This window comes from Mustela putorius, unplaced genomic scaffold (assembly GCF_011764305.1).
Source record: "Mustela putorius furo isolate JIRA1106 unplaced genomic scaffold, ASM1176430v1.1 tig00000873_pilon_pilon_pilon, whole genome shotgun sequence".
In the NCBI taxonomy this organism is placed as follows: domain Eukaryota; kingdom Metazoa; phylum Chordata; class Mammalia; order Carnivora; family Mustelidae; genus Mustela; species Mustela putorius.
Window position 1 is genome coordinate 5,804,613 of NW_025421504.1, and position 20,258 is coordinate 5,824,870.

A 20,258-nucleotide genomic window follows, 5' to 3' on the forward strand; every position below is an offset into this window, starting at 1 on the left:
AGGAGTGGCTTTTTCTCTTGGGAGACACAGAAATCAGTTCCATCCAAGACGCAGCACTTTCTCAGTTTCTACCACCTCGGGTTCACAGTAGAGGCAGGGAAACCTCCCCAGCTGGACTCTTAAGAACTTCCCTTTTATTTGGCGGGGGGGGGGGGGGGATTTATTCTTTCAAAAATGTATATACATTGCCATACAGAGATGCCATGTTGAAGCCGCTCTCAGGTGGTCTCAGGAGCCTTCCAAAGAGCCTTCCTTTATAATGGCACGGCCAAGATTGCGTGCAAGAGCAAGTCTCAGCATTTCCAACTTGGTGTTCTCGACGTCCTCCTAAAAGCAAAGGCAGCCAGCATGAGGCACGGCAGGAAGTGTTCCTTCTTTAAAGCTCTGCAAGGGTCTATCTGACCCAAAGGCAGACCAAGGGCATTTAACATTTAGTAGGAGCTTCCAGCAAGTTGTTGACAGAAGAACTGCAGACAAAGAACTGCAGACTGAGTGCCAGAAAAGGAGAGATGAGAACACCTATAAACCCTGCCTCCTCCTAAAAGAAGTTGGGTGTGTTAGTTACAGGTTAAGCAGTAACTCAAGAAGCACAAGTCTGTAAGGGGCCAGCGTTTCTGGAGGTCAGCAGGGGAGTCCAAAATAGAAGAAGCCTTTTCTCATTGCCATTATGGAATCAACAATCTGAAAGCTAAAATAACCTGGATTCGCTGAACACCAGGCTCTCTCCACACTGGCCTTCTTGAGGCGAAGTCCTCTAGACATCTCATCAACTCGTATGTTTGCTCTGCTGAAAAAACCACCTAAGAGAGAGGAGAGAGGCTGCTTTGCTTAGCGGCTCCCCTTGGCTGGTTTCCACTGGTGTGGGCGCGTGCACAGATTCAGAGCAGGCCTTCCGTGCACGCCCTCGGGAGCGGATGTGCAGCCCTGGGAGGAAGACAGCCCCTGTGCTCACTCCCAGCCCTTGTCAGGGCCCTAAGCCGAATACTGTCGGTAGACAGCTGCCTCCTTCCAAATTAAGTAGCTTATCTTGTGTAGATACTGGTTTCCAGAGTGGGCATTATGGGGGAATCCGCACACACGGATGGGAGAGGACGTACAGGTGTGCATCTACAACAGCTAAGGAAGGAAGCACAGTCAGGGACTAGAAGACAGAGAAGAAAATCATTCAAACTGTACCTCTTTCTCTTCCAAAAGGGGCAAGGCATCTATTAGTAGTATTACCCAGAAAGACCGTGGGGCAATCTGGGAAGTCATCAGTGACAGGAGAAGAGAAGCCGCATCAGTAAGACGCTTCTCCCCATAAAATCGGTGGAACTCGCGGTACTTTCCTAGTGAGAAAACAGAGCACTACTTCACCTCTGGTCCAAACAAGATAAAAAGATCCCAGACTCCAGAGCAGGGAGATCCTTCTAGAACTGTCTCCAAACTCATGGACGAGTGAGACCAATGGGACTGAAAAAAACACATTTTGAACGGACTCCAACCTGGGAGAATGTAACCATCAAACCAAACAAGAGACTATGAAAGAGTGAAGAACCCGCAAGTCTCAATCTAATCATGAGGAAACACGAGATAAATCCAAACTGAGGACATTCTACAAGAGAGCAGAACAGACTCTTCAAAAATGTCAAGGTAGGGGCGCCTGGGTGGCTCAGTGGGTTAAGCCACTGCCTTCGGCTCAGGTCGATCTCAGGGTGCTGGGATCGAGTCCCGCATCGGGCTCTCTGCTCAGCAGGGAGCCTGCTTCCTCCTCTCTCTGCCTGCCTCTCTGCCTACTTGTGATCTCTCTCTGTCAAATAAATAAATAAAATCTTTAAAAAAAAAAAATGTCAAGGTAAAGAAGGAAACACTGAAGAGCAAAACTGAATTCGTGAACGAATAAAGGACACCGCTGCGGGGCGCCTAGGGGCAGGGATGAGTGGGTTAAGCCTCTGCCTTTGGCTCAGGATTCTGGGACAGAGCCCCGCATTGGCTCCCTACTTCTCCCTTTCTCTCTGCCTGGCTCTCTGGCTGCTTGTGATCTCTCTGTCAAATAAATAAATAAAATCTTTAACAACAATCAAAAAAGACACTGCTGGGACCACAGATCTAATAAGAGCAGTGCATTCAGACAGCTGGTTCTCTAAGAGGATGTTCTTGTTCTTAGGGGAACAAAGTGTCCAACTTACTTTCAGATTGTTCCCCAAGAACCTGAGTGAATGGGGCACCTGGGTGGCTCAGTCGGTGTGAAGCGTCTGCCTTCGGCTCAGCTAGTGTTCCCAGGGTCCTGGGCTCTAGCCCCGCATGGAGCTCCGCATGGGGCTCCCACCTCAGCGGAAAACCTGCTTCTCCCTCTCCCGCTGCCCTTCCTGCCCCCCATTACTGCTCACTCTTCTCTCGCTCATGCTCTCTGTCTCCAATACTTTAAAAAAAAAAAAAAAAAGATTAACAAAATAAATAAATAAAAATGGTGCATTTGGAGAAAGTGTACATGGGAGTTCATTAGTCCTTATACTACTTTCAGACTTTTAAGTTTGACATTACTGGGAAATGTTAGAAACTATGCTTTGTAGAGTCCAGCATACATGGTTCTATGAGTTTGGGCTCAACAGGAACGAACACTGGAGATGCCTAAATCAGTCCCTCCCATCTGCACAACCCACCACTATGTCCCAGGCACAGAGACCAGAGACTCACCCAAGAAGGTCAGTCGATCACTGAGCATCATGGCTGGCCCTAGGTTGTCAATGAGATCCAGGTCAGAAAAGGAGCCTCGCTCACAGTAATCCTTGAGGAACCTGCAAGGCCAGGCCCAGAGGTTTGAGCAGCTGTCCCAGGGCCCCTTCCTCAGCCTCCCAACTTCCTGGACAGTCCCTAGAAAGCCAGGAGCGGCTGAACCCACCTGTCTGACACCAGCGTGGCAAAGGCAGCATCTTTGGCTCGGATGCTCCAAGACAGGGCAGAGCCCAGGCGGTTGTTGCGGACGGCGTTCATGGCTAAGATCTTACAAATGCTGCGAACTTTGCAGGGAAAAGAGAAAAGATAAGCTTTTCACCCCGCCAATCAGGCCATTCCTGAACTCTGCCAGGTAGGAGCAGGCTTCCCACCTCCTCTGGGTTTTCTGCAGCCTCTCCACAGGCTCCAAATACAACTTGGTTGGCAAAACTGGGGACTCTGGGAGTTATAAATTGTCTCCTGGCTTTATGAACACCATGACCCACCCTGGCAGCATTGGCTTTATGAGTGGGCTTGACTTCAGGGATGGCAAAAAGATTTTTATGGCTCCCCACAGATCAGCTCCTTCATTATCTGTCCAGGTGCCAAAAACATTCTTTGGGTCTTGAACAGCTGTATGCTTTCAGAGATGGTCATAAGGAAGCCAATGCCTCTGGAAAGAACAACTTAGGTTTTTAACCATTCAACTCAACTCAAGCAAATATCACTGCTTTCTTTCTGTGCTCCTCCTGAGCTGCCTCTGGTCCTGCTTTCCCACTGAGCCAGCCTTGGTTAGCAACAGCAACGCACCTGGGAGAAGTGAATTACAAGCTGACCCAGTCCTGACCTTTTTAGAGTAAGCAGGAGAGAGGAAGTGGGTCAGGATCTTTTTAAAAGGTGGTGTGTTGGGCACCTGGGTGGCTTGGTGGGTTAGAGCCTCTGCCCTTGGCTCAGGTCATGATCTCAGGGTCCCGGGATCGAGCCCCACGTTGGGCTCTCTGCTCAGCTGGAGCCTGCTTCCTCCTCTCTCTCTCTGCCTGCCTCTCTGGCTACTTGTGATCCCTGTCAAATAAATAAATAAAATCTTTAAAAAAAAAAAAAAGGTGGTGTGCTCCATCGCTTACAAGTCCTGATGGATCCCTAGTTGTTCGTCCTTTCTCAATAATTTTGCTGTTCTGGCTTATTTATTGACCCCAGTGCCCGGCCTCTCTCCAGTCTGGCTGGCGCAGCATGAGCAGAGAGTATGCCAGGGGCAGGGCGGGCTCACCTTGCTCGGTCATCTGCCGCTGCTCACATATCCGCAGCACCTTAAGGGCTTTCTGCTCAGTGCTCAGGGGGATGCGTTCAATGTGCAGCTCCAAGGACACGCGGCCGAGCTCAGGGCAGTAGTCAAAGTAATCCACTCCCAGCTGCCACAGGCTGCAACGGTCCAAGGACAGACATGAGAGCCTGGGGAGCCCACGTGCTGCCCCACAGCTTGGGGACTGGTTCCAAGATGGCTCCTCCCCTGAACCCCTGTAACCTTCAGGGAATAAGACGGGCAAGGACACAGTCCAAGATCCAGGGGTACGTCGTGCATGCTGAGAAACACCGTGCTGCCGCCTCACACCCTTGGGCCTTCCTACCTGTGATGAGCAAACAGTCCCGAAGCATATTCCAGCAGGAGGAACTCTCTCATGTTAGATCCGAAGCTGGAATAAAACATAACAGGAGACCAACACCCCTGGCCCGCTCCATTCAGGGCCCTCCCGCAGCCCCATCCCTGAGGCTGGCACGGCTGCCCCACACTTACTAGAGGTTGTGCGACTGGAGGAGCTTGCAGTGATCCAGCAGGTCTGTCAGATGGGCCACAAACCACCAGTTGCTTAGTGCGATGCTGCAGGTTCAAACGCCAGGGCAAGGAGGAGAGTCAGGGTGACAGAGTGTGGCACAGGTGAGCAGGGACCCCACACATCCTTTCCATAAAAAGATGGGAGGGGCAGTGACAAGTGGCAATCTGTCTGGAAGCCCATAGTGAGAAACTTCTCGGTGCTACTTGGGGACTGACAGTGGACACCTAGGATGGTCAACCCTAAGTGGTCGCAACCAACCTAGATCTCTGGAGGCTGTCACGGTGAAAATAAAATTCAGGGATCCAATCAGATGCAGAGAATATGAATAGAGAATAATGTGTAAGAAAAGAATAAAAAGGAACAGACCTAAACACAGAGAACAAACTGGTGGTTGCCACAGGGAGGGAGGTGGGGGATGGGAGAACGAGGTGAAGACGTACAAACTTCCAGTGACAAGATGAACAAGTCATGCAGGTGAGAAGTACAGCCTAAGGACCACAGAGAATAACAGAACTGTATGTGGTCCCGGCACTTCTGGCGGTGAGCATTTGGTAATCCACAGAACTGTCAAATGTTGTAAACCTAAACCTAACATGTCAACTATACAGCAATTGAAAAAAAGAAAAACACTCAAAGTGTTTTTAAATATTTGGCCAGTGCTTGATACTTGTCCGGAGCTTGATGACACACGGAATTCAGGGCCGCCTGGTGGCTCACGCAGTTAAGCACCTGCGTCTGGCTCGGGTCACGATCCCGGGGTCCTGGGATCGAGCCCCGCAGTGGCAGGGAGCCTGTTTCTCCCTCTCCTCCCTACTTGTGCTCTCTCTCGCTATCTCTGTCGTTCTCTCAAAAATAAATGAGATCTTAAAAAAAGAAAGGAGAGACCCTGGGTGGCTCAATTGGTTAGGCATCTGTCTTTGGCTCGGGTTGTGGTCCCAGGGTCCTGGGATCAAGTCCTACATCGGGCTCCTTGCTCAGCGGGGAGCTTGCTTCTCCTGCTACCTGCTCTGCCTGCAGCTCTCCATACTTCTGCTCTCTCAACAAATAAATAAATAAAAATCTTAAACAAAACAAAACATGGACTTCAGAAGAATATCTTTACTTGCATCTGGCATCGCTGTTAATGTTTCTTATATACCTTTTAACTAGTATACTTACTTTATGAATAGGACTATATACATAGAACACTTTTTTTTTTTTAGATTTTGTTTGTCAGAAAGAGCACAACCAGGGGGAGTGGCAGGAAGAGGCAAAGGGAGAAGCAGGCTCCCCACTGAGCAAGGAGCCTGATGCAGGAGCCAATCCCAGGACCCTGAGATCATGACCTGAGATGGAGGCAGACGTTTAACCAACGGGGCTTCCCAGCATCCCAATCCTTGACTATTTTTTTAAAGATTTACTTTAGAGAGGGCAAGATCGTGAGATGGTTGGGGAGGGGGGGCAGGGAGAGACTCTCAAGCAGGCTCCCTGCTGAGCACAGAACCCTCTGCGGAGCCTGACCTCAAGACCCCGAGAGCTGAAACCAAGAGTCGTACACCTAACCTACTGCACCACCCAACTGCCATAATATTTGACTATTTTTTAAAATCTTGGGTAAGGGAGGGCGCCTGGGTGGCTCGGTGGGGTAAGCCGCTGCCTTTGGCTCCGATCATGATCTCAGGGTCCTGGGATCGAGTCCGACATTGGGCTCTCAGCTCAGCAGGGAGCCTGCTTCCCTCTCCCTCTGCCTGCCTCTCTGCCTACTTGTGATCTCTGTCAAATAAATAAATAAAACCTTGAAAAAAAAAAACTTGGGTAAGGGAAATTTTTTTTTAAAAGATTTTATATGTTTGGGACACCTGGGTGGCTCAGTTGGTTGAGCAGCTGCCTTCGGCTCGGGTCATGATCCCAGCGTCCTGGGATCGAGTCCCACATCGGGCTCCTTGCTCCGCAGGGAGCCTGCTTCTCCCTCTGCCTCTGCCTTCCACTCTGTCTGCCTGTGCTCGCTCTCTCTCTCTCTCTGAGAAATAAATAAATAAATAATCTTAAAAAAAAAAAAAGATTTTATATGTTTGACAGAGATCATAAGTAGGCAGAGAGGTAGGCGGGGGGGTGGGGGTGGGGGTGGAGTAGGCTCCCCGCTGAGCAGAGAGCCCAATGTGGGGCTTGATCCCAGGACCCAGGACCCTGAGACCATGACCTGAGCTGAAGACAGAGGCTTTAACCTACACTGAGCCACCCAGGCACCCCAGGTAAGGGAACTTTTAATGACTGCTTTCTGTAACAAAATCAAGCACAAGTAAAGTGGAAGCAAGACTATCAAGGCAAATAGTCTTGAGGTATGCACTAAGGTAAAAAAAATATTCTGCTTTCATAATAAAAAAGAACAGGGATTGGTTTATACTGAATTACTGGACAAATGTTTCAAACTTCTGCCTTGTTCTTAGGGCTACAGATCCTTAGATACTCCATCTGTTTCAGGATTCTACCATTACAGAATGTCCCTGTTGGTCTTCCTAACATTCACTTTGAAGAATAGCTTTTTCAAACTTTATTAATAACAACTGTATCTATGACATTCAAAAAATTATGTATGCTGGGGTGCCTGGCTAGCTCAGTTAGCAGAGCATGTGACTCTCGATCTCAGGGTCATGAGTTCAAGCCCCACATGAGGCACAGAGATTATGTAAAAGAAAACTGGGGTGCCTGGGTGGCTCAGTCAGGTGTCTGACTGTTGGTTTTAGCTCAAGTCGTGATCTCAGGATGAGGAGATCGAGCCCCATGATGGGCTCCCTGCTCAGTGGGGAGTCTGCCACTCTCCCTGCTTGTGTTCTTGCTCTTGCTCAGTCTCCTGATAATCTTTAAAAAATAAAAAAAAAAATTATCTTTGCCAATTTTCAAAAACACTCGTATTTCTACAATCATCAAATACTAAGAGGTCTTAGGGCGCCTGGGTGGCTCAGTGGGTTAAGCCGCTGCCTTCGGCTCGGGTCATGATCTCAGGGTCTTGGGATCGAGTCCCACATCGGGCTCTCTGCTCAGCAGGGAGCCTGCTTCCCTCTCTCTCTCTCTCTCTCTCTGCCTGCTTCTCTGCCTACTTGTGATCTCTGTCAAATAAATAAATAAAATCTTTATTTAAACTTTTTTTTTTTTTAAGATTTTATTTATTTATCAGAGAGAGAGGCGGGGGGAGAGAGCGAGCACAGGCAGACAGAATGGCAGGCAGAGGCAGAGGGAGAAGCAGGCTCCCCGCTGAGCAAGGAGCCCGATGTGGGACTCGATCCCAGGACGCTGGGATCATGACCTGAGCCGAAGGCAGCTGCTTAACCAACTGAGCCACCCAGGCGTCCCTAAAATCTTTATTTAAAAAAAAAAATACTAAGAGGTCTATAAATTCATTATGAGCTACACAAAGTCCTATCATGCTCGTTTTTTTTTTTTTTTTTTTTAATTTTCTTTATTTATTTGACAGAGAGAGGGAATACAAGCAGGGACAGAGGGAGAGGGAGAAGCAGGCTTCCCGCTGAGCAGGAAGCCCCATGTTAGGACCCATGGCAGGGTCTTAACTAGATATTGATTTAACAAAAAAAGTACCACAAACAGTACTCGAGACCACAGTTTCAGTCAGTCCCTACCTCTCTGACCCCTTCATCTAGAAAAAGTAATTTTTAAAAATTTTTTATTGCTTTTTTAAAGGAGTATACTAGGTTTTTGTTTTTGTTTTTTTAAGACTTTATTTATTTATTTGACAGAGATCACAAAAAGGCAGAGAGACAGGCAGAGAGAGAGAGAGGAAGAAGCAGGCTCACCGCAGAGCACAGAGCCTGATTTGGGGCTCGATCCCAAGACCCTGGGACCATGACCTGAGCCCAAGGCAGAGGCTTTAACCCACTGAGCCACCCAGGCGCCCCTAGAAAAAGTAATTTTATCATTTGTCTACCTGGATTGTTCTAAGAAAAAGAAAATGGATATAACATGGCTTTAAAAAGATTCTTTTGGGGGCACTTAGGTGGCTCAGTCAGTTAAGCGTCTGCCTTCAGCTCAGGTCATGATCCCAGGGTCCTGGCATCAAGTCCCACATCGGGCTCCTAGCTTACCCTCTGCCTGTGCTCTGTCAAATAAATAAAATCTTTAAAAAAAACACCTCTCCCTTTTAACACCTTTAAAAAGAATTCCCCTCATTCACCTTTACAGGGTAATCATGACCCTAGCAACAAAGCAGCAAGACTTCCCTACACCACCAGCCCACTGGCCCAACTCCAGATGTTCACCACTTTCCAGGAACTTAGCCTGGGTCTGACTGGTATAACTCAGGAGAAACTAAGTGCTCACAAGACCGAAAATCCAGGGCGCCTGGGTGGCTCAGTGGGTTAAGCCGCTGCCTTCGGCTCAGGTCATGATCTCGCGTCCTGGGATCGGGTCCCGCATGGGGCTCTCTGCTCAGCAGGGAGCCTGCTTCCTCCTCTCTCTCTCTCTGCCTGCCTCTCCAACTACTTGTGATTTCTCTCTGTCAAATAAATAAATAAAATATTTTAAAAAAAGACCGAAAATCCAATCCTTCCCCATCCAGGAGGGCCCACTTCTAAAACTCTGCTACTCTCTCTGAAGATACTTCAAGCTTTCCTCTAATGCCTGAGATAAGGTCCCAGGACTTGCATTATGGTACCATTTTCAATGTAGAGTAGGAAGTGGCTTCCTAATCAGAAAAACCCTAGCTTGGGGCGCCTGGGTGGCTCAGTGGGTTCGGTTAAAGCCTCTGCTTTCGGCTCAGGTCATGATCCCAGGGTCCTGGGATCGAGCCCCACAACGAGTTCTCTGCTCAGTGGGGAGCCTGCTTCCTCCTCTCTCTCTCTCTGCCTGCCTCTCTACCTGTGATCTGTCTATCAAATAAATAAATTAAACAAACAAACAAACAAACAAAACCCTAGCTCCAAAATTTGTAAGAAACAGAAATACTTTAGATCCTTTCCTATTTGCCAGGACAGACAGATGTTCAGACTAACGGACTGGGAGCCTGATCCTTCTTTATGTGTGACCGGCAGGAGGCTGAGGCCATTTTCTGTGGCATTCATGGAAGCCACTGCACTGGCACCCTCTCTTTTTTTCTATTGTCACTGCAGAGAACAGGCTGCTTTCCCTTTTCATTGTCCTTCCTCCTGGTTGTGCTCAACTCTGATTTGTTCCCAAAAATTGAGATGTAGATTATGAAGGAAGCCCTGGTGGAAATAACCCACTCCTGTAACAGCCAATATATTTAGAAATGCCCATTACTTCAAATTATAGGCAAAGACAATGACAAAGTCAAATAATGACGTGTGTGTGCACCTCTGTAAGTTATTCTCATTAACCACTCCGTGCAGATAGCGCGTTCTCAGCTGGATTCTGAAAGTCAACTTCCAGCTCCAGCTCCACGTCTGTGAAAAGAATATGGACACAAAACCTAGTTTTCTTCCTCCACTGTTTTCTTCAAGCTCCAGCTGTCTTCTAGCTCAAACAGGAGGAGCGGAGCAGGAGGGGAAGCCCCTCCCATGGCCCAGATCTACTGAAAAAGATCTGGTAGAGGTCAGTGAATTTGATACTAAGCAAGGCCGTCTGCTGTCGTTCCCAACAGTAGTCTGCTGGGCGTCTTCAATGCAATACCCATGTGTCCAGGCTGCACAAGAAGGGACACAAAATGACGTCTGACTTACTATATATGAAAATTCCAAACAAGCTATACCTTTGATTCGTGATGTCTGACACTCCCTTTCTCGCCTTGCTGAAGATTCAATGCATTGACAAGACACCCTTCTGAGGAGGGGGTAGTGTGGAATCCTTGCTCTCCAGACTCAGCCAGGAGCCCACTGGTGAGGCAGCTCATGGCTCACTAGAGAGTGAGGCTACTGAGAAGTGCTCTCCCTTACGGCAGTTTGCATATCCATCAGGTTCTAAGAAATAGGCTTGCTGGCTTTTTCTGGATTTTAAATATCAAAGTAATTTACTGCAATGTTGTTCAAGTAAACATCCCTAAATATTGTTATGAATACAGTAAACATAGTACCTCAGGAAGGTCCCCAAGGCTGTCCAGGAAGAAGCCATTACCTACCTCCATGTGGCTCAGGAGGGGAGAAGGTATGTGGGAAGCAAGTTAAGACACCAGAAAGAAAGAACAAGACATTCTAAGAAAAGGTGGTGGTGACAGCTGCACAACACTCTGACTTCACTTGGTTTCTCTGAACTGCACATGTAAGTAAAGACAGAAAAGGCGGTGGCGCAGCAGGTCCTACCTGCACTCCTTGATCACTTGGTGGATGTCAAACTCAAAGGCTGCCAACAAGATGTTGTCCAGGGGTTCTGGGCTGCTCTCACCTCCCAAAAACAGGTCAAGGCTGGACTGTGGAAAGTTGGTGACCCACTCAATTCCCAGATGGAAGCAGAGACTCAAGGGGACAGGCAGGGCTGCTGTGTAGGGAACCCTGGAGAAGGGCGATGAGGTCCTTCAAAAAGGGCCAAAGGAAGGGCATCTGGAGGGCTCAGCTGGAAGAACGTGCGACTCTGGATCCCTAGAGTCATAAGTTTGAGCCCCATGTTGGGGGCAGAGATTACTAAAAAAATAAACTTAAAAGGAGGAGGGAGGGGCAAAGCAAAGACCCTCCTGTTCTCCAGGGAGGTTCAACTCAAAAAGGCCACATACTGACAATAACCTAGCCCACAGGATTCGTACTCCCCACCACCATCCCTTGGAGTTCAGGCTCACCTGGGCATAGAGGTGCAGGTCAATGGGTTTCACTGTGGGATGAGAGTACAGGAGCCGGGTCACTAGGAAATGATACCAGTTATTCAGCAGCTCCTTCTGCTCCAACAGAGCGGCTTCATCTCCCAGCATGATCTAAGGAAAGAGATATTTTTCTTCAATTCCAGACCAAATTCTCTGTTAACTCTCCTGGTCTTGGGGCTCCTAGGTGGCTCAGTCGTTGAAGCACCTGCCTTCAGTTCAGGTCATGATACTGAGGTCCTAGGATGGAGCCCTGAGTCAGGCTCTCTGCTCAGCGGGGAGCCTGCTTCTCTCTCTCCCTCCACCCCCTCCCTCCCTCCCCACCTGCTCGTGCTTTCTCAAGCACAGGCTCTCTCTCCCTCTCAAATAAATAAAATCTTAACAAACAAACAAAAACAAAAAACCTTTGCTAATCTCAACCAGAGCATCTGGTCTGAGAGCCCTCCTCTTCCTGGCAGAGCTGATGGACAGCCTTGTCCGGAGAGGATCACGTTCCTGTTATTGCTGTGTTGGATGTCACAGCCCCAGCTTGGACCCCAACCTGGACTTCCTTCCCACAGACCTTGCAGAGAGACTCCAGGTGGGGACTGGAAGCAAACGTGCTGTCCTGGAGGTGACGCTCGCATTCCTCGTGCCAGTGCTGCCACTTCAGCTCCAGCTCTGTCAGCGTCTGGGTGTTGCCAGGCTAAGGAGAAAGACACGGTGAGATGCCATTGCCACAGAAATGCTTTGTGCTTAATGAACAAACCCCTCTCTTGTGACCCAGCAGAACAGGGTTGCTCCCACATACACTGAGAACGGGCATCGTCCTCATCAGGTCCCCTAGGATTCGGCACATGCCTGCAGAGGAGGGACTGGCGTCAGCTTCTTTGGAGAGCATCTGCCGAGCCTCATCCAGCCGTCCCTGTAGCACCAAGATGGTCACCTGGAGGACACACAAGAGCATGAACATTCACGGATGCCCAGGAGCCAGTCTCCTCAGTCCGCACTTGGGCTTCCTAGCCTTACAGAAGTGCGCTGGCTCCTTCCCTCCAGCAGTCATCTAGCCTATCTAGTCTAAGGGTTTTAACCTGGACCATGCTTTTCAAACTGCATGTTTTAACACATTACAGATTGCAACCAACTTTTTAAAAATAAATGAAATGGGGACACCTGGCTAGATCATTGAGTAGAGCACACAACTCTTGATCTCACAGTCATGACTTCAAGCCCCACATTGGATGTAGAATTTACTTAATAAATGGTGAATGAATGAAACAGAAAACAGAAAATGGATGAGCTCCCTACTCCATGGGAACACACTCTTCCTGCCTGTGTTCCCTGTCTGTCAAATAAATAAATAAAATATTTTAAAAAAAAGAAAACAGCATAGTACATCAAGTAAAGATCAGCTCATAAAAGGCTCAACATCAACAGTCCGCAGAGTCGAGAGAGACTCCATGTGGGGACTGGCAGCAAACGCATCTGTGAATTTACTCAGATTCCGCATCTGTGAATTTCCCCATTGTTAACATCTATTTGTAACCCCAAAGTCAGTACGTGAGGTAGTGTCACCATTACTTGTGGATGTGTGCAGAGTGGCAAAAACGAACTAACTGATGTGCACATTCCCAGCTGAGGATGAGCAAGGCAGAATTCTACCTTCTTATATCAACTCTCACACCAAACAAGGGTCTTTTTCAGGTTCTACCTAGGGCCACTTTTTTTGTATTGTGCTTTTTGCTGAGCAGGGTGCTGAAGTGCTAAGTGCTAAGGAGGGATGGCGGCCCACAGGGAGAAAATGTGTTAGATTAGCCTCGTTCAGGCACGCGCTACTATGTTATTCACCATGATGAGTCAACAGTATATATTAAATGAGGGGTCCTGGGGCGCCTGGGTGGCTCAGTGGGTTTCAACTGCCTTCGACTCAGGTAATGATCCCAGGTCCTGGGATCAAGCCCCGCATCGGGCTCTCTGCTCAGCAGGGACCCTGTTTCCTCCTCTCTCTCTGCCTGTCTTTCTGCCTCATGATCTCTGCCTGTCAAATAAATAAATAAAATCTTTAAAAAATTTAAAAAAAAATAAATGAGGTGTCTTTAAGCAAAACCATCAATAAAACAAGGTTATACACTGACCAGCTGACAAAAATGGGATCAGAGGCTGGAAGAATCCTGTATTACAATAATCAGCAATACATGTTCAGGCAACTTTATAGACTTTAACTGTCATGAATAAGGACAACCAACAGTACATACACACTAACAAATATGTAAAACATACAAAGTAACATTTTCCCATACTCAGTCATGCTCAAAAAAGCCAAAGATAGGGGTGCCTGAGTAGCTCAGTTGTTAAGCATCCGCCTTCGGCTCAGGTCATGATCCCAGCGTTCTGGGACTCCTGGGATCGAGCCCTGAATTGGGCTCCCTGCTCAGCAGGAAGCCTTGCTTCTCCCTCTTCCTCTACCTCTGCTTCTGTTCCTTCTCTCACTATCTCTCTCTCTGTCAAATAAATAAAATCTTTTTTTTTTTTAAGTGCCAAAGATATAGATGCTGACAAATCCCCAATTTCTCTCTAGCCTGTACTTTCTTCTCTGGATTCCAGACCTGTACACAGTAATGCCCAACATAGTGCCTCCACTTAGACCTCATGGGCATCTTAAATGTAGCATCTCTAAAAGTAAACATCTGGCTGCTTCCAACTCACCAAACTGATCTTCCCACATTCTCTCATTTCTTACACATGCACATCTAATCTATTAGCCAACTGCATCAACGGTATCTGTAAACTGCATCCAGAATGTAATCATTCCTCACCACCTCCTCTGTTCAGCTCCCATCCTTGTCCAAGTCACCACCATCTTTTCATGCTTTAGTACCAAAGCCTCTAGACTGGTCTCTGCTTCTGCCCTTGCTCCATCCTTGGTAGGGCAGCCAGAGAGCCTTGGAAACCTACATCCAATCATGATGTGAATGCTCAGCTCTCCTATGTGCATCCCACCCCATCTGACTCAGGGGCTGCGTCCATCAACTAGCTTACACACATATATGTCTTTTAATCAAAATATATTTTTTTTTGAAGATTTTATTTATTTGACAGAGATCACAAGTAGGCAGAGAGGTGGGTGGGGTGGGGAAGCAGGCTCCCTGCTGAGCAGAGAGCCCGATGTGGGGCTCGATCCCAGGACCCTGGGATCATGACCTGAGCCGAAGGCAGAGGCTTTAACCCACTGAGCCACCCAGGTGCCCCTCAAAATATAATCTTTATTTGAGAAGAGAGCATGAGCAGGAGGGAGGGGCAGAAGGAGAGGGAGAAGCAGGATCCCCACTGAGCAGGGAAACCCAATGTAAGACTTGATTCCAGGACCCTGAGATCATGACCTGAGCTGAAGTCAGATGTTTAACTGACTGAGCCATCTAGGAGCCCTAATCGTAACATAATCTTAAACATAACCTTAGGGGTGTCTGGGTGGCTCAGTGGGTAAACGCCTCTGCCTTCAGCTCAGGTCATGATCCCAGGGTCTTGGGATCCAGTCCCGCATTGGGCTCTCTACTCAGCGGGAAGCAGAGCTTCCTCTTCTCTCTCTCTGCCTGCCTCTCTGCCTACTGGTGAACTCTGTCAAATAAATAAATAAAATCTTAAAAAACAAAACAAAACAAAACACATAACCTTACTATCTGCACTGTATAGAAGAAACTAAAGGATATTAAGTAACACATCTAATACCCCGCAGCTAGCAAGAGGCAGAGCTGGCAACCTAACTCAGACAGTCTGGCACCACAGACCATGTTCTTACCACACTGCTCTACTGCCTCTAAGTCCCTATGACAGTCCAAGGAACCCTCTGATCTGACCCCGTGACTCTCTGTCCTTGCTCACTGCTCCTGATCTCACGTGCCTCCAGGCCAGAGCAAGTGCAGGTCTCACTATCTGCAACTCTTTCCCCTCCTTTGGCCCAGCGCCCCTCCCCCCACCATCACCTCATGAGGGAGGCCTTCCTTGATTCCTCGGCCACCTTGGCTTTACTGCCCTCCACATCACAGTGCTCCCCTGTTAGGCATGCTACATGTTTTACTTGTTTCTGTACTTATTTCCTGTCTCCCCACTCAGGATATAAAGCTTCCTAAGGACAGTAATCTTCGCCCACTTTGTTCATGACTGTTTCCTCAATGCCTTGCAAACAGGAGCACTCAATAAATACTCAGTGAATGAATCAGAGACACAAAATCTGAGCCTAATACTTCCTGAACAAAGGCTCTCCCCACACTTGCACAGATCTCCCAGCAACAAAAGGCCCAGAAATAGCATCAAAGGCAACAATTCTTTACCAGAATTCCAGATTGTCTAAGTTTAATCAACTTTCCATTATTCAGGTCAACTAGCAATCTCTCCCCAGTCCCTCCCAATTGGGTCACGGGTCAGTAGGCACAGAGTACATACATACCCACCCTCACACACACTAACAACCCCAACACACAGACTGACTTCCACACTGATAATCCAAAATAACTCCAGGATCATCCATCTTTTTGTTTTCAATAGCTATTTGGAGCTACAATTTTGGAGTTACACTATAAACACTCACCTATTTAAGTTCTAAGTTTATAGAGTTGTTCAGCATCACTACAATTCAGTTTTAGAACATTTTTTTTTTAAAGATTTTATTTATTTATTTGACAGAGAGAGATCACAAGTAGGCAGAGAGGCAGGCAGAGAGAGAGAGAGAGAGAGGAGGAAACAGGCTCCCTGCTGAGCAGAGAGCCCGATGTGGGACTCGATCCCAGGACCCTGAGATCATGACCTGAGCCAAAGGCAGCGGCTTAACCCACTGAGCCACCCAGGCGCCCCAGTTTTAGAACATTTCTATCACATCAAAACTCCTCCTGCTAATTTAACCTCCAACCCCCTTCAGCTCCTATCAAACAGCTTTATCACATCTTCTCTTCCTTAGACTCACAAAGAAATTAAACGTCTCTGCTCCACCAGGAAGTCTACAAAGCATTACTTTTCTTACACGACAACTTAGTTCTAAACTCTCCTGTGGAGCTGGGAAGAAAAGATCTAAGAGCAGCCCCATAATCACAGACCCAAAGAGCCGGTCCGACTCTGAGCAGGCTCCACAGGCAATCCTTGGGCCCGCCGGAAGCACTGGGAAAAAGAGATCATGAGATGGAAGTCAGGAAGGCCCAGCCTGCAGGAGATGCTTACCAACTTCCAGAAGCTGTCATGTTTGCTCGGATTCTCACTGCCCAGGACATCTGCCAACAAACTGTCCACTTCACACACGTGCAGTCGGACCCAGTCAAGGAGGTGAAGGAGAAGAGCGCCAGCTGGGAGAAAAGACTCTTGTTAACACAAAAACCTCCGCTTCATCTGCAGCAAACTCCACTTTCCCACTGTACATACAGAAACTGTAGGCAGACAATATGACTAGGTAGGAAGTACTTTACCCCACTTAGGTGGGTACCCATATGGTCCTGAATAAAGGACTGGACTAGCAAATGGACTTACGAATAGTTCCTCTGAGCCAGGCAGCTCCACATTTCATGAATTTTTGAGAGGGCTGAATCTCACCTTCCACCTCGAATTCTTCATGACTATGCAGTACTCGGCGGCTACATAAGGAATGGCCACTTCGGGATTGCTACTGACTAGGTGCTAGGTATGACAAAACCACAGCAACAGCCCTCAAAATATACGGGAGGAGATAAAAACAGAATCAACTAATTTTATTTTCACACTGCTCAGGGCTTTAGCAGGAGTAGGAGTAAAAAGCTATGACTGCACAGATTATTAACATTCATGTATGGATAAAAGCAAACATAAGTCATCAAGGGAATGCAAAAAAAACCCTGCAGCACCTCCACAGAGAGCCCACTCAGGCCAGGATACCATAGGACACAACTTAGTTCAAGAACACGGAATAGGGGCACCTGGGTGGCTCAGTGGGTTAAACCGCTGCCTTCAGCTCGGGTCATGATCTCAGGGTCCTGGGATCGAGTCCCGCATCGGGCTCTCTGCTAGGCAGGGAGCCTGCTTCCCTTCCTCTCTCTCTGCCTACTTGTGATCTCTCTCTGTCAAATAAATAAATAAAATTAAAAAAAAAAAAAAAAAGAACATGGAATAATTCAGAGTGCACAGTTCACAGGTAGGGCTGCCCCCTCCCTCAATCTCTGGGGACAGAAGTCTCCAAATGACTTTGCTTCTCACCATCTAATCCCTCCTCACAGCCCTAAAGCTTTGTTCCTTTCTTTTAATTCTTAACAACTGACATTTATTGTTTCACATTTCTGGAAGCCAGAAGTCTGCGATCAAGGAGTGGACAAAGTTTGTTCTTTCTGAGGGGGGGAGGGAGACCCACCCCATGCCTCTTCCCTGATCCTAAAACTTTCTTCAGCTTGACCAGTCCACCATATGAATCCTGACCGCCCCTGCCACACACTAGTCCAGTGTGCTTTCCTGGTGTTTTTCAGGGGTCACCTCCCAACATCTTAGGTTTTTAGAAGGCATTTTAGAAGGATTAAGATTAAAAACTTAATCTCTAAGTTTTTTTGGTAGTATCTGACAAAACAGCAGTGTTTTGGGGTGTTATATACAGCTTTCTGGTTATGTTGATGAAGAGTGAGGAAAGGCGCATTTTTGGCAATAAAATGCTCATCACAACACACAGGAAAGACAAAGAGGAAAGGGCAGAAGGACACCTTTGGTATTGTAAAGGGATGATTTCTTGCTCACCTGGAGCGACTTCAATAAATAGAATCTCACAAAGGTTCCAAATGAGCTCCATTGCTGACAAAATGGAGACCTAAAGAAGAAATGGAGACAAAGTTTTAACTGAAAACATTCCTGACATTTCTCTTACAGCAAAAGGAATGAAGCAGGGCTTGAATCATATGAGGTCATTCATTATTCACTCAACAATTACTGAGTATTTCTATAGCAGGGTTTCCCACAGGGAAGCCAGTGAGTGAATTTTAGGTGGTGGTAGGCACCTAATGGTTTTAATGGTTCTTGTTTTAGTTTAATGTATATTATAGAAGAATATAATTAGCTCATTTAGAAAGAAGCTCTAAATAAATGGGAGATGATTCGTAGAAAAATATTCAGTAAATTATACACACATACACACACACACACACACACACTTTTTTTTGGGGGGAGGGAGAGAGAGAGAGAGAGCGAGCGCATAAGTAGGCAGAGAGGCAGACGGAAAGAGGGGGAAGCAGGCTCCCTGCTAAGCAGAAAGCCTGATGTGGAGCTTGATTGATCCCAGGACCCTGAGATAATGACCTAAGTTGAAAGCAGAGGCTTGACCCGCTGAGCCACTTAGGTGCCCCAATAATATATACTTTTTAAGACTTTATTTGAGAGACAGAGAGAGTGAGAGAGAGCATGAGAGGGCCAGAGGGAAAAGCAGACTCCCTGCTGAGCTGGGAGCCAAATTTGGGACTTCATCTCGGAGCTCAGGATTGTCACCTGAGCCGAAGGCAGTAGCTTAAACAACTGAGCCACCCAGATGTCCCTTCAGTAAATAATATTTAAAATTCTAATACAAATCAAAACCACAGTGAGATACCACCTCACACCAGTCAGACTGGCTAAAATTAACCACTCAGGAAAGGACAGGTGTTGGCAAGGATGTGGGGAAAGGGGAACCCTCCTGCATTGTGGGTGGGAATGAAAGCGGGTGCAGCCACTGTGGAAAACAGTATGGAGGTTCCTCAAAAAGTTGAAAAGAGAGCTACCCTACAACCCAGCAATTGCACTACTGAGTATTTACCCTAAAGATACAAATGCAGTGATCCAAAAGGGGCACGTGCACTCAAATGTTTATTTCAGTGATGTCCACAATAGCCAAACTATGGAAAGAACCTAGATGTCCATCAAAAGATGAATGGATAAAGAAGATATGGTATATACATACAATGGAATAGTATGCAGCCATCAAAAACAAACAAACCAAAAAAAAAGAAAACAAAAAATAAAATTGGGGCACCTGGGTGGCTTAGTGGGTTAAGCCTCTGCTTTCGGCTCAGGTCATGATCTCAAGTCCTGGGATGGAGCCGTGCAACCGGCTCTCTGCTCAGCAGGGAGCCTGCTTCCCCACCCCACCCACCTCTCTGCCTACTTGTGATCTCTGTCAAATAAATAAAATCTTAAAAAAAAAAGCCCTGAAATCTTGCTATTTGCAACCACATGGATAGAACTAGAGGGTATCATGCTAAGTGAACTACGTCAGAGAAAGAGAATTATCATATAATCTCTGAGATGAGGAATTTGAGAGGCAGGGCAGGGGTCATAGAGGGGAGGGAGGGAAAAATGAAACCAGATGAGACTGGGGAGGGAGACAAACCGTAAGAGACTCTTAATCTCAGGAAACAAACTGAGGGTTGCTGGAGAGGAGGAGGGTGGGAGGGATGGGGTGGCTGGTTATGGACACTGGGGAGGGTAGGTGCTATGGTGAGTGCTGTGAAGTGTGTAAGACTGAGGATTCACAGACCTGTACTTCTGAAACAAATAAAACATTGTATGTTAATAAAAAGAAAAATAAATTCTACAGATACAGCAAAAATTGTGAAGTTGGTACTCAAGGGACTAAGTTTAAGAAAGTCTATTAAGGGCGCCTGGGTGGCTCAGTGGGTTACACACAGGTCAGGTTACACACAGGTCAGGTTACACACAGCTCAGGTCATGATCTCAGGGTCCTGGGATCGAGTCCTGCATTGGGCTCTCTGCTCGGCATGGAGTCTGCTTCCTCCTCTCTCTCTCTCTGCCTGCCTCTCTGCCTACTTGTGATCTCTCTCTGTCAAATAAATAAATAAAATCTTAAAAAAAAAAAAAAGAAAGTCTATTAAAAGGCAAACTCAATATAGGACCCCAAAATAAAAATCATCTGCACCCTGCCCTTAGGAACATGCAGGCTCCTCTTCCCCACCATCCTTTCATACACAAACGCAGACTACCTAGTTCACAAAGGAAAACAAATGCTTTGCTGACTGTGCACTAGACTGCACCAGAGA

At 47.2% G+C, this 20,258-nt stretch overlaps 1 protein-coding gene across 4 annotated transcripts in view; it reads right to left on the bottom strand.

Annotated features, from left to right (window-relative positions):
- Nucleotides 1-143: 143 nt before the first annotated feature.
- NUP85 (nucleoporin 85) overlaps nucleotides 144-20,258 on the bottom strand; it is a 42,104-nt gene continuing 21,989 nt past the window's right edge. For all 4 annotated transcript variants that reach the window (XM_013054433.2, XM_045085927.1, XM_004748936.3 and 1 more), the window contains 14 exons: nucleotides 17,974-18,043; nucleotides 16,447-16,568; nucleotides 12,050-12,184; nucleotides 11,822-11,944; nucleotides 11,242-11,373; nucleotides 10,772-10,878; nucleotides 4,487-4,570; nucleotides 4,320-4,385; nucleotides 3,962-4,113; nucleotides 2,882-2,999; nucleotides 2,677-2,777; nucleotides 1,177-1,328; nucleotides 699-800; nucleotides 144-327 (listed from right to left, as the gene is read on the bottom strand). In XM_013054433.2, coding sequence (XP_012909887.1) covers nucleotides 229-327; nucleotides 699-800; nucleotides 1,177-1,328; nucleotides 2,677-2,777; nucleotides 2,882-2,999; nucleotides 3,962-4,113; nucleotides 4,320-4,385; nucleotides 4,487-4,570; nucleotides 10,772-10,878; nucleotides 11,242-11,373; nucleotides 11,822-11,944; nucleotides 12,050-12,184; nucleotides 16,447-16,568; nucleotides 17,974-18,043 — 1,563 coding nt within the window. In that variant the 3' untranslated portion in view covers nucleotides 144-228. The remainder of the gene's footprint in view (nucleotides 328-698; nucleotides 801-1,176; nucleotides 1,329-2,676; nucleotides 2,778-2,881; nucleotides 3,000-3,961; nucleotides 4,114-4,319; nucleotides 4,386-4,486; nucleotides 4,571-10,771; nucleotides 10,879-11,241; nucleotides 11,374-11,821; nucleotides 11,945-12,049; nucleotides 12,185-16,446; nucleotides 16,569-17,973; nucleotides 18,044-20,258) is intronic.